General features: G+C 36.8%; 1 protein-coding gene across 2 annotated transcripts in view; it reads left to right on the top strand.

Annotated features, from left to right (window-relative positions):
- Nucleotides 1-14,806, top strand: part of LOC150083734 (follistatin-related protein 5-like) — a 494,649-nt gene that overhangs the window by 435,605 nt on the left and 44,238 nt on the right. For both annotated transcript variants that reach the window (XM_090378180.1, XM_090378179.1), the window contains exon 8: nt 3,883-4,000. In XM_090378180.1, coding sequence (XP_090234306.1) covers nt 3,883-4,000 — 118 coding nt within the window. The remainder of the gene's footprint in view (nt 1-3,882; nt 4,001-14,806) is intronic.

The raw sequence follows: 14,806 nt of genomic DNA, 5'->3' as shown, positions 1-14,806 counted from the left end.
ACTTCAACTACTAAGATCGGTACTTCAATCAACGCTGTTTTCCCGAGATATTTAGATACGCTGGAATCAAGTATACATCTCTTATTTTAGTTATCATAAATCTTCATTGTCTCCAGAAATTATGTAAATTTGTTAATGAACAATAAAATATTTAGAATAAAAAAAGCTCTTTTATTTCGTAATCAATATATACAAATCAAAGTACCTAAAAGAAACACGAAGGATGTTTCACATAAACCATCTACTGCGCATGATCGGCACATGCGCAACTTTTTTATTCGTCTTTTTTTTAACAATTAGGGAAATATAATCGATACATTTTATAATCGACGATTTAATAATCCAGAATATAATCGATGATTTAATAATCCAGAATATTTAGCTTCTGATTCAAAATGCTTGCACAAAACGGGATAATTCCTCCAACCTGCAATTGCTGTCCGCAAGCTACATCGTGACCTGAACACATGACCGATCTGTATAGTTTCCACATCAAGTTCTTTAGCAGTCATCCTTAATTCATGCTGGTTTTTTGGAGATTGGTGATATGCATACAATTTTTTATTTATTTATTTTTTAATTATTGCCTGTATGCCATTAAAGTTTAGAATGTTTTCTACACAGTGAAAGCCTCGACGAAGTTTCAAAATCTGCCAACATTTCATCTTCGTAAAGTTTATATAATATCTTAGTTGCCTCAAACCTCCCCTACGTTGCTACTGTCACTAGTTATTTGAATACTGTGCAAAATGTCGGAATCACTCGGATATTCAGCTACTGTGACCATGTAAACATAGATGGAGAAATTTACTGGAAGGCGTGGATCATTCACTTCTCCAAAAAACATATGCCCATTTGTCGGAATAAAGGGGAACCACAGTGCAGGTTGACCAGAGGCTATTATCCGTGTCGGGAATCTTCTTAATCCTCTGACTGGCTATGGAAAGCATATTCGCTAGCATGACTTCTCGGTATGTGACTGCATAGGTTTTACTGACACCACTAACATTGTGGAATGGTAATCCCTTTCACCCTTAATTCACACTTTCTAATTGCCTAAAGGCCAGAGGTGGGAACAATGCATACAAAGTTGTCTCTCCTAATCCGTTTGTTACATGAAAATTTTCTTCGTTCAATAGAAACCATTTTAAATGTAATTACCAAGAGGAATTCAAAAAAATTTGCTATAAAGAAGTTGGTTGAACAGAGGTCCAACTGTAATTAAATCAAAAATGAAGCAATTTTAGAATACGTAACTGATCGATTGTGCTATTAAAATGCTGGGGATGGGGGCCCGCTTGCCCCTCCGTAGTTTCGGCTCTGGGTACTCAATAAATTGCATTCAGGATTTCATTTATAAAATAAACAATCGTTTCAACAATGGGCTCGCAAATTTTCAAAAAAAAAAATAATAATAATGGGCTCTTGCGAGCCCACTATAGTCACTGGTGACAACCATTCTCTCATTCAAGACGGCGCCTCCGTAGCCAGGTGGGAAGGAGCAGCAGTGCGTAGCACACGCTTCTTGATTAGACCGGGGTTCGAGCCCGTCACCACCAAATACGGAGGATGCGGAAAGGTCAGGGAATGACCACCGCATATTCCCGGAGCAATATGGCCTTAGTTGGTAATGCTCCTAAAAACCAAACAACAGTCATTCAAGACATTGTTATGTTAAGTGTTGGATCAAAGAGAAAACAATAAATTTTGTTTTGACATGGATAAAAGAGTGATGATTGATACCTAGGAATTGATGAAAGAAGTGTATTGTAATGATGCTTTATTTTGCTTGCATGCTTTTCAATAATATGCAAGATGATTTTTGGATGGCCACGAGCATCTGGAATGTACAAGCACTGTGAACGTCAGCACATAAATCCCAGAAATAGTTTAAAAAAGTACACACAGTGATTACAACTGTTCATAAAATGACTTTGAATGATGGAATAACTTAATATCAACAGAAAAACAATTTGGGCAATTCTGACAAGATTTGGGCATAAGGAAGAGTTTCACTAGGTGTGTTCCACACTGTCTGATGAATAAAAGATGCTCAGAATCAAAGCATGTGAAGAGCTCATTCAAGCTATTGATGATGATCTCTTCACTCAATTTGATTATTATATACAATGAGTCATGGTATTTTGAATATGATCCACCAGCAGTGAATCATATTCAAAACAATTGCTACCAAAAAAAATGATCAGTGAAGTGATGCTGATCACTTTCTTTAATAGAAATACTTGATGCAGAATGGAGAATTGGGCAGGCTGTTCAAATACATTCAAAAATGTTTCTGGCAGCTCTAAACAATTTCACAGGTATGTTGTAGTTGTTGCTCAAAGTGATTATTTTGAAAATTGCAAAAAAATTTTTTCATTTTTCATTTGAACATCTGGTTTTAGTTAAATTCGCTTAAAGATTGGTTTCGAAATTGTTTTGTGCCAGCCGTGGGAAGCTATTTAAAGCAGAAAAATCTAGATTTCAAAGTTTTATTACTATTGGATAATGCGGCAGGCCATCCAAAAGATTTAAGTCATTCAAAACATTGAAGTAATGTTCCTACCACCTAATACAACTTCTTTAATTCAGCCATTAGATCAAGGTATTATATCTACTTTTTAAAACTCATTACATCACAAAATCTTTACAATGGATTTTGGAAAAAATTGATTCAGAATCTATTGAAATGATGCAGGCATGAAAACATTTTGCAGTTGTGGACTGTATCAGAATCATAGCTTCATTACTCAAAGATGATCAAGATCGTCAGTACATGCGTGTTGGAAAAATGTATGGCCAGAGTCAGTTCATTCAGGAAATATGGTTGAACCAGCAGAAAACATAATCGGGTGCGATAGTAAAACTTTCTAAGTTGGTCAGAGGGGAAGGTTTTGATGATATGACTGCTGAAGACATTCAACAATTACTGGTAGAAAAAGAAGCTGGCAAAGCAGATTTGATGGAAATGCCATCAGAGGTAAACCAAATCAATTCAGAGGATGATAGCACAGATGAAAATTCTGAAGTTCCAAATTTTACACTAAAAAGCATATGGAAGGCATAAATTTAGCCATGCAATTAGAATCTTATTTTTCGTATGCAAGCGACTGAAATCCTTCGAATGAAAGGAACACATAGTTCAAAAAGGAGCTTCAAACATGCTTAGCTCCATACCATGCAGTTTACAAAGATCTATCAATCAAAAGCAAACTATCCCGGAATACTGATTTTTTAAAGAGATCAGAAGATACACAAGAAGAAGATACAGAGAAGATTTCTTATGCAGCATCTAGATTTCTAGATGCTGCATAAGAAAGTTCAACAGGTGAAGATATTCAGCAACAGAGAAAACGTTCTCATTTGATTGTGCTTAGCAGCAATGAAGAGGAAGAAAATTAAATGAACATACATTATATGACATGCATGTATCATAGTTTTTAAGACGTTTGTTCAGTTATTACTATTTATTTTTAATAAAAATTAAGTTTCCAATAGTTTAAATTTCATTATAAAAATTTTTTATTAGCTTTCGGAACGTAATCCCCCTTTTTGCGCTAGTTCTTAGCCCCGTATAACGTGGGTTTGCACTACACATTGTGTAGTGCAAACCCACGTTATACGGGGTTTGCACTACACAATGTTCCTATAAAATCATGTAGTTTGCACTACATGATTTTATAGGAACCTTACTACCATGTTATATGAGGGTTACCTGTACTTAATTATTTAAGAAGGAAAAGTGTCACTAAATGAAAATAATTACTTTTTTTTTTCTTTTTTTAATACCAGAAAAGAGAAATTGTGTGATATCACCTAATTCTCTATAATCACTTTTTCTGTCCCTTTGTAAGACTTTCTAATTTAATTGCAATATTTCAGGTATTTGTTGATGGTTCTTTGTACTTGACTAACGTCCAACTTGTACATGCTGGTAACTACACATGTCATGCTCAGCGGAACCGGGACATTACCCAAACACATGTATTACATGTGCAAAGTAAGTGTTTTTAACTCTTCTATTAATACTGATTTCATTATCTTTAATGCCATTATCTTTATCTTTCAGTATCTGCTGTATGTACTTAAATTTTCTTCTATCTGTATGCTTGCAGTATGCTATGGATCATGGCTTCAAATCATTTGTGCTAGTTAAAATGAATGTGCTAGCATTTATTGCAGTTAAAATCTGAGTGCAGTAAATGCCATTTTAATGAAAATTTCACTTTTTAAAAATGAGATAGTGCAAAAAATAGTTTGTCCCATACAACTTCCCTTAGTAACCTATTTTTAGTTATAATAAAAAGGGGGTCTATTTTGACATCCCCACCTTTTTATTGCTATAATTTCCCTTTTAAAAATTCAAGAAATATTTCTATTGAATTTGGTCAAGCCTCAAAAGTGGTAATATTTTATATATAATTTCATGTAACGAGTAGTGTTTTGTCTTCTCTGAATGAAATTAGTTAAGACAAAAATTCAGTACAACAAAATTATTTTTAAAGTCCATCTTTGCATAAAATCTATTTGTTTTACAAAGAAAGAAAACATTGTGAAACTCGTTGATAATCAGCGCAGAACTGAATAAACACTTCTTTCGACGTTCATGGATGATCATATTGAAATCCAGTCCTTTTTGTTTCCCCATGCTTTACACAGTGGTATAGTGTACAAGCACCATTTTGTTAAAATAAAAAATTAAATGCTACATGAAAGCACAGTCTATGAAATGATAAATTTGCATCATGATACTTTCTTTTTAGTGAAAAGTCTGTAATAGTACCACAGAAATGATTAAAATTGGATCCCTTCGTGGTTGAAGAGAAACTGTATTAGCAAACCTAAGCATTGTAAAATCAGCAATACGGAAATATCAGATGATTGTTTATTAGAAAAACTTTGAGCCTGTTGTTAATTGCATATACTGAGTTATTTTAAAGGAAGCAGTGAGAGAGTGTACACCAAACCATTAAGGTTAATCATGAGAGCTTCACGAGACTTGGGTGCTTCCCAGTTATTGGAGAAATGACAGTCCATAAGGCAGTTCCAAAAATGAAAAATGAATTACAGGCTGGTCAGTCTGACTTCAGTGATTAGAAAAATCATGGGGGCAGTGATAAAGAATGCAGTAGTGTCATTTAGACAGAAATGGTTTCTCAAGAGAACACAACTCAGTTTTTTAAAGGGAATAGCTTGTTTAACTAACCTGATAAACTATTATTGATAGTGTCACTCATGAGTTGTATGCAGAAAATAAATAACTTTAGCATTATCTGTTTGAAAATCAGCAATGCATTTGACTCAGTCCTGCACAAATTATTGATATATTAGCCAGAACATATTAGTACAATCCTTTGATGGATTATAGCATAGGTCACATTATGGATGACAAAAAACAACTTTTTGATGCTCTTCAATGTGCAGTCAACTGTAATTCATAGTCCGTGCCTTTAAAGATGTGGGTTCTTTGAATTTCTATTAAAAATTGACCTTTAACAATACTGTAATTAATCAGAAACAGCCAAGAATTGCTGTGCAAACTCGAAATACTGCAAAGCATTTCCAATTTCTGACAAGGAGAAACTTTGAAAGGTGTCTGTTAATTGTCCCAAAAGTTATTTTTGTGGGAATAAAAATAACTTTTGGGACATTAACAGACAACTGTTTGTATTTCCACAGGTTTCCTGTGCCAGTAAAAATGCAATGGTCATGTGCACCATTCTTGTATACTACAAAAATATACACTTTATACATCCTCTACCCATAGTATTTTGGAAAAGGGAGCACTCACTCAGGAATTCTAATTAATTGAAGTTTATTGAAGTGTTGCCTATCAAAATTGTTTTTAAGAGCTATTTTTTCATGATTGGGAATTGCTTTCAGCTGTACACGAGCAATAGCACTACCTACTGAACAATGTTGTTTTCAGTTTAGTTTTTGTTTCCACTCAGGTTTGATTTACATGTTGTTTATATGCATTTTGTTTCTGCATGATTTATTTTAGTTTAACATGTAGGTAGTCCCCCACACCTTTTTTATAAGAGATCAAGTCAGTCAGCTAGTGCTATTAATGCAAAGGAGGTGAAAATCTATCAGAAAAAACTTGTTATTTAAAACTAAATTGTACATTCTAAAAAGACTGGATTTAGGAGAGCATTAGATTTACACAGTTTTGAGCAATCTGAAAATTACCAGTATTGCAAGCTGTTATTGTAAATAATTTATATGCAGCATACATATAAGGGTTTGTAATTTGAAGGCAAGTTTTCTTATGTATTTAAAGTTTATGTAAATATAGCAGTAAGTGTTTCCACTACATTTAATATTGATGTATCGAGAAATGGTGCCTTAAAATCAGCCAGTAAATTTCATTAAATCTCCTTTGCTTAATGCATATTGACTTAGTGCTTTTTTTTTTTTTTTTACAGCCCCAATTAAGAGTGCTAAATGCAAGATGCTTCTAGTATGTTAAATTTATAAAATGACTTATAATAGTTATTAGTATTAGCAGAGACACATGATGCAAGAAAGCAAGCTTATACAACATCAGCCAAAAAAAAAAAAAAACACCCTTCCTATTTCACCCATTCATTTGCTCCATACGTTTGTCTAGTTCTGCCTTCAATTTATTTAAGCTGTCAACTTCTACCTCGACAGATGGAAGTTTGTACCAGCAATGAACCACCCACTGGCTAAAGGCAAATTTCTGCACATCTATTCCACAGCTGTCTTTCCTCAATTTCAATTTATGTCCCCTCAGGTGATTAATCTGGGCAAGAGGAAGAATCCCATTGACATTGAGCTTGCTGAAACCATTTAACACCTTATACACCTCAATCAGATTCCCTCGCAGGTGCCTAGTCTCCAGACACTGAAATTTGCAGAACTTAAGCCATGGAACGAAGGATTGCTCTTCATAAGAGCAACCCTTTGTTCCATTCACTAATATTGTTGCGCTTCTCTGTACTCATTCCAGCAGCTTTAAATCCTTTCTAAAATGAGGCCTCCAGACCTGTATACAGTACTCAAGGTGTGGTCTGACCATTGTCTTATATAAGGGGATAATCAGCTCCTTATCTGTGCTAGAAAAATTCCTGTATATCATTGACAAGAGACCATTAGCTACTCTTGCAGACCGTCTCCGCTACTTATATCTCTGTGACACCACATCTCTGATATCCCAACAATATCTGCCTTTGATGTTTTGACCAACACCACAAATTCATTAAATTTATTTACTAAACTCCTAGCATTGATGTAAACACAAGCACCTGTTCTTATTCTTAGCTAACCTAACACAGCCCGTGTATTTACTTGTTCCACGATCACTTCCAGCAGCCTCTGAAATCCCCAGCACCTTGTTTTCCAGGCTGCTGCACATTCCATTAGAAGCAGTGCAAGAATCACTTTCATCTTTGCCAGCAGCTAATGTTAATCTATTAGTCCATGTGTCCCCCCCCCCAAGCTAGAAGTTTTCTCACCCACCTAACATTGGCTTGATAGCATCAGCAAATATCCTTGCACCCTTTCTATTTAAGTGTATCCCATCCCTGTAGAAGCAGTCTCTCCTGTTAACAAGCACAAACCACTCTGAGAAAAATTCTACCCCATGAGCTTTGCACATTCTCTCCAGGGCTGAATTGATTGACAAGGCTCTCATCATATACCCCCTCCTATCGTGTCTGGGCAGAATTGTAGACACTTTCTAATTCAATACTAACTCAAGGCTTTTTTTAACATTGACCTCTACTTGTTAAGTAATTCTGCTGTTCTCCTACTCTTAATATCATTGATGCCAACATGTACAACAATATCACCTTTTGTGCCCTTAAAAGGTGATATCTACTGTACAATGTCATAAACTTTTGCCCCTGGAAGACATACCTTTGTCCTCTTCCACCTATCCTTTTTGCACAATATATTCCCTGTTTTTCCGACAATAGTCACCGACAACAACTAGTTCCTGTTGGACCAGCACATTCTGCTTTGGGGATTCCCACTGTGTTGCCTGATGATCAAGTGCAAGCTATGACGTTGATGTGGGCAGCCAACAGCTTGATAGGCCCCTCAATATAAATCCTTCGAGGGCATCTACCCTGTTCTTCAACTCAGCCCATAACAATGCTGAGTTAGTGCCTTATTTCTTCACACTCCTTACATTGAGCACACACACACACATGATATTTCCCTTGGTAATATCATGTCCCATTCCTGATAGCTCCACAAACATCAAACAAGCAGTACATTTCTAAAGACTGTAATTCATAGGACAACCTCCTCCCCCCATTTCTCCCCTGAGCCACAGAACTCCCACTACCTCGAGCCTTTTGCTTGCTTTGCTGCTCTGGTCTGAGGCATGATTTCGATTCAATTTCAATACAATTAAAAATATAACACTAAAGTTATATCCCAATAAATGTATATAATTATATAAATATTTGTAGTAGAATAAGAGAAATTTATCTCAATATGATACGTAGAACACTTCCATATGATACGTTCCAGAAATTAAAATGAATAAAAGATTAATGCAAAATGATTACAGCAAAAAATCAATTTAAAAAATTAATTAAAAAATCAATTAAAGTTAAATGTAAATTTTGAAAAATGATTTTCCTTCCTGAAGCAGACAGTGCTTTTCGACTGTGTGTCGTGATCACAGGAATGGAAATTACAGTGTGTGAGCTTAAATCTTAAATAGAGAGATTATTGGTCCTCATGCATGCACATGAGGCGCCTCCATAGCCAAGTGGGAAGGAGCAGCAGCAGTGCGTAGCACACGCTTCTTGATTAGACCGGGGTTCAAGCCCGTCACCACCAAATACGGAGGATGCGGAAAGGTTGGGGAATGACCACCGTATCCCGGAGCAATTATGGCCTTAGTTGCTAATGCTCCTGAAAAAAAAAAAAAAAAAAAAGCATGCACAGAGGAGAAATTGAAAAGAAAGGGGAGCAAAAATTATTTCACAGTGGTACTTTTTTTTTAAATCACGCATATAATAAAAATGTGTACTTTTTCTTTTAAGAATTATTTTTTTAAAAATTAGCATAAAATATCCTTGAAAGAACATTGTTTTCCATAGGTTATAATACTAATTAGGAATTAAAACATGCACCATAATAAAGATAGTGTTTAAATTGCAGCTTTGTTTTTTAAATATAATTGCATACTTTTTTGTATGATATTTGACTTCCTCTTGTAATTAACATAGGAATTCACAATATGATTTTAAACAATATCAATTTCATCCAACTCATATTACTTTCAAATATACACCAGTAGTTTATGTAATACAGTAATACCCCGAAGTTACGCGATAGGTGGGTCCGACGAAAATCGCGTAAGTCGAATTCGCGTAAGTCGGGGTACAACTTTGCATATAAATACATATAAATTTTGCTTAATTGGGACCAAGGACTAACAAAAACACCTAGTTTAGAAGAAAAATATTAATAAAATTGCAGTTCTTTATACATATTAATACAAAATATGTATTAAAAAACAAATGACTTACGTTAAAAAGTTATTTCGATGTCGATGGCTTCATAAAATCTAACAAATTCGTCTGACGACACAGCGCCTTCTTTTTTTCACGCAGAATTTCTTCGTAGCAAGCTAATAATTTTTTTATTCCTTGCTTTGTAGCTATAACGCGTTCTTCGTTGGAGTCTGTTTTCTAAAATTTTTAAGCCCTTTACAATTGAGCCCTTTTCAATTTTCAACCTGTCAAGTTTGCAATTGTCATGTGCTTTTCGCCGTTGCCTCATTTAGGCCTGTAGCACGTGCAATATCACATGGTCTTTCATTTCGCTCAAAGCGTTTCACAATTTCATATTTTTTCTCTATCGACAGAGGCGGACTGGCCATAAGCCTTACCGGGGAAACCCCGGTGGGCCGGTGTGATTTTGGCCATAAACCATAGTATGAGGCCACTATAAATTTTCCCGGGTAAGAATTTTTGACCCAGTCCGCCTCTGTTTATCGATAATTGCTTTTCTTTTTCTCTCTGAATCTGCAGTGTCTTCACCAGTACGCTTCCTTTTCACACCTTTTAAGTATTTTACTCATTTTTAGGGAATAAAGCACAATTACAAAACGAGGAGGCACGCTTGATACGCATAAACAAAGCTGCGCGGATGTAGCAACTGAATAAACAACACCATAAAGGCAGAGATACACTATTAACACCTCACATTTCTAGGGGTTACTACCATAAAACAATAAAAAATCCAGTTGCGGTTCTGCTAGTGAAATCTGTTATAAACTGGTAGTAAACTCGATCTAATTGCATTTGCGATTATACCGATAGCTGGAATTGTGTTGGAAATGTGTTTCCCCTTCACTGATATAAAAAACATAAAAGCAGCAAAGTTGAATTTTGTTCATCTTTCGCTCTCATTCTCCGCCGTCGTACCGTATATCGATAACATATGAAAAACGACCTTGAAGATAGTGGGCGGCAGCGTTGCCAAACGAAAAAATCAAGAACCGCGTAACTCCGAGTTCGCGTAAGTCGGGGTAGCGTAAGTCGGGGTATTACTGTAACTACATTACAGAACACACACACCCTTCACCTGCACTTTCATCTGTACACAAGACATCAGCTGCTCCAGTTCAAGAGAAGTAAGCAAATAGTAAAATTTTGTTGAATACAAGGATGTTCTGGAATAGTAAGAAACAAGAATGTCAATTATTCTGCCAAACATCCATAACTCTATCATCCACACAAGTCATATCTTGACTACAAGCCTGTCATATGTAAAGCAATCCAGAAGCAATTAACATTGTTATGGCAGTCCCACATAAGTAAAATCAAACAAGAACTAAAAATGTAGAGCTGTAGCTTTAAAGTAAATGGATAGGAATAAATCATTGTTACTGGAGTGCACATCATTGCTGTTACTTATTTGACTTTTTTTTTTCTTACTCACATGATGGGCCTCCACAATGCTTACACTATCATTCCTCAACTGCAGCACAATGCATCCTTATAGAATGTTTACATTAATGGACCTGTAATGAAAGTTTTCACATTGTAAAATACATTGGTAAGAGCAATATAGCCAAAATAGCCTTCAAACAACATTGGGATTGATGGATTGGGGTAAATTTTGGCGACCTTGAAGGTACCTCTTCTTACACCTGATGTGTTTCCATAATCTTGAAGTTTTGAGTCCTGACACATTGGGAGACAGGATTCTTGAAGGCAAGTTTAAGATCAGTTACGTTTACAACATGCTTTCTGGTCCTAACAACAAGATGTATTAAGAAGGTGACAGTCAGACAGCTGCCTTGAGCTCTCAGCAACCGTGGAATGAGTTTCAAGTCAGACTGTATGCACATTACATAGCCAAAAGTAACTGGATACCCGCATGTTTCAAAGAACCTTTTAATGATACAATATTTAATAACATTTCAACCTGTCTGTGGTGGACTTAATTATACACTGCATAGACTCTGAACTAGTTTTTGATAAGAAGGCAGTATTTTAATCCACTCTTCCTTCAGTATAGTGGTCAATCTGCTACTGACTGCAGACATTAGCATTAGTAGAGGCATATGATGCAAGAAAGCAAGCTTTTTGGCTGATACTTATGCAGCATCAGCCAAAAAAAAAAAAAAAACCTTCCACTTCACCCCTCCGTTCGTTTGAAATACCTGTCCAGCCGAGCCTTAAATTTATTTAGGTTATCAACTTCCATGACAAGGGATGGAAGTCTGTTCCACCAACCAACCACCCGCTGGCTAAAGGCAAATTTCCGCACGTCTATCCTACATCTGTCTTTCCTCAATTTGAATTTATGCCCTCTCAGGTGATTTTTCTGAGCTAGAGGAAGAATCCCATCAGCATTGAGCATGCTTAAACCATTCAAGGCTTTATACACCTCTATCAGATCACCTCGCTGGTGCCTAGTCTCCAGACACTGTAATTTGCAAAACTTAAGCCTTTCTTCGTAAGAGCAACCCTCTGTTCCATTCACTAATCTTGTTGCCCTTCTCTGTACTCGTTCCAGCAGCTCTATATCCTTCTTGAAATGAGGCCTCCAGACCTGTATACAGTACTCAAGGTGTGGCCTGACCATTGCCTTATACAAGGGAATAATCACCTCCTTATCCCTGCTAGAAAAATTCCTGTATATCATTGATAAGACACCATGAGCTACTCTTGCAGCCCTTTTGCACTGCTCAGAGAAATTCATATCTGCCTGCACAATTACCCCCAGGTCCTTTTCATTCTCTACCACTGTCAGTGTAGTACCACAGAATTGGTACACTGCTCTGGGGTTGCTGTTTCCCATATGTAGTACTTTATATTTGTCAATGTTAAACTTCATTTGCCACCTCTCAGCCCATCTGCTCAACCCTTCCAGATCCTGTTGCAGAAGCATAGCATCAGTAGTGTCCTTAACAACCCTGCCAACCTTTGTATCGTCTGCAAACTTGGACATGTTGTGTGACACGCTGTGCCAGTTCTTTCCAAAGTTGTTCAGTGAGGTTAAGGTATGTGCTCTGGGCAGGTCAGTGAAACTTTTGACTATATCTTCAGAATAAGTCATTACATGTTGTGCAGTATGGCATAGTGCATTGTCATGCTGAAACAGAAAAGGGCCCCTCTTCATACTGCTGCCACATTGATGGAAGATTGGAATTGTCCAGAATGTCATTGTACCACATGGAGTTCATTATTTCAGGAATGATGACTAGTGGTCCAAGCCCAAACTACAATAAACAACCCCAGGTGGTGAAAGCACTTCCATCAAACTTTGCTGTTGGGATGGCTGATAAATAACATTCCCTGCACATATGTCAGACCCAAACATAGTTCTGACGTGTGGAGTTTTGTTTTTGGGAGACTACTTTTGATGGATTATGCATTACTCAGTGCTGTGCACACTGTGCCATGACATTTTGTTTGTATGCTGTAGGCTTTTCATAAAATCCAGTTCTGTGTAATACCCTGTCTATCATTGTTAAATGTATCTATATACAAGGGGTGATCATTTAACTCACGGAACGGTGCAAGATCTTATCTTAATTGTCATCATCTGAATCTTCTGTGGATTTCTCCTTCTTGAAATACTCTCCCGCAAACTTTACACACTTTTGCCACCATCACATCCACACATTAAATGCTTCTTGCAAGCCATTTTTCGAAAGACTGCAAAGTGCTTCCATTGTGGCTCTGCGAGCATTGTTGTTGGATGCGAAACTCTTGCCTTTCAGAGCTTTTTTCAGATGTAGAAACAGGAAGAAATCACATGGAACTGAGTCTGGTGAATAAGGGGGATGTGGCAGTACCTCGGCACCTATGACAGTGATCACTGGCTGCACAACATTAGCCGTATGAGGCCTGGCATTGTCTTGATGGAGAAACTACTTCACACCGGAAAGTTCTTGACGTTTCTCGTTGTTTTCTTTTTGTTTTTTGTCAAAAAACACAAGGACCATTTGTTTGTCAGTAGAACGAGAAACTCGAAATTTCTTAGGTCTTTATGAATCAGAGTGCTTCCACACACTCAGCTGTTGTTTTGTCTCTGGATCATAGTGAAAAATCCAAGTTTCATCATAAGTCACTATTCGATTTAAGAGTTTGGATCCTGTTTCAAAACAATCAATCCTTTCTTTGCATAAGTCTACTTTTTGCTGTTTTAGTTCTGGAGTCAAATTGTGTGGAATCCAGTGTACATAGATTTGCGACATTTTCAGGTGATCTTTCACAATATTGTGAACACTACCGTATGAATTGGGCATTCCTAACAGCTAATTCCTGAAGTCTAATTCACCTGTCTTCATAGATTTTTTGAGCTTTTGTGATTTGCTGAGTTTTTCAGGAGGAAAGCTGACCAGGTCTTGGGTCATCTGTCTTCACTGAATCGTTTGTGCCATTTAAAATGGCTGTCCTACCAAGGCTCTTGTTACCGTATGGTTCATTCACCTCTTTAACTGTTTCCAATGCATTTAAGCCCCATCTGACCCAAACATATCGCCATTAAATCTGTGTCCAACATGATACTTGCTTCAAAACGATCATCAGAGACACGTGGCTAAAAAAACTCTTTGTGCAACACCAGCTCAACAAGCACTGGCATACGCACACAGAGTCTGCTCAGTAGCAGTCAGAGAGAGTGGCAGTTATGGAAGGTTTTGTGTGGTAAACATAAAATCTTGCACCAGTCCGTGAATTAAATGATCACCCCTCATATATATGTATATTTTGGTAGGATGGCACCTGAAACAGTGGTTCAACTCCACTGTCTGACAGTGTGATGACACTCCTCATTTCATTTATCATCGTTAAATATAAGTAGACTTGTTAGTCCTTGCTGAATACTCTCAACCAGGTCAGCAGGAGTTGATGTGCTAATATCAGGTACTGATATTAGCATATCAACTGCATAGCAGTTCTCTGTATGTCATTATTGTGCTATTATCAGTTCCTGTGGCTTCCCTGAACTCCTGATATACTTACTGCTTTGCTGAATATCCTCTGGTTTCTTTTCATTAATTTATGCATCTATCTGAATGTCTCTTGGGTGTAGGTAGTGCCATGTTTCCATTTGGTGATTATGTCAGCCACTGTTGATCTAGGGTATTGCAGTTTTGCTAAAATTGCATGAACAGATCAATGGCTAATATGGCTTCTTGTGATGATTCCCCCTTGGATTTCAATAAGGTCAACCCATCTACCATATTTTGTTGACCTGTTTACTTCTAGTTTAAACACATTTGATTTTATACCTTTTTCCTGACTTGTGGATGGCTAGTATAGTTCATTTTTCCCAAATCTCAGGAGTGTCTTGATAA

This window comes from Mastigoproctus giganteus, chromosome 7 (genome assembly GCF_048544385.1).
Source record: "Mastigoproctus giganteus isolate SK-2022 chromosome 7, ASM4854438v1, whole genome shotgun sequence".
NCBI lineage: Eukaryota > Metazoa > Arthropoda > Arachnida > Uropygi > Thelyphonidae > Mastigoproctus > Mastigoproctus giganteus.
Note: the sequence above shows the minus strand (reverse complement) of the source record. Positions and strands in the feature narration are given on the sequence as shown.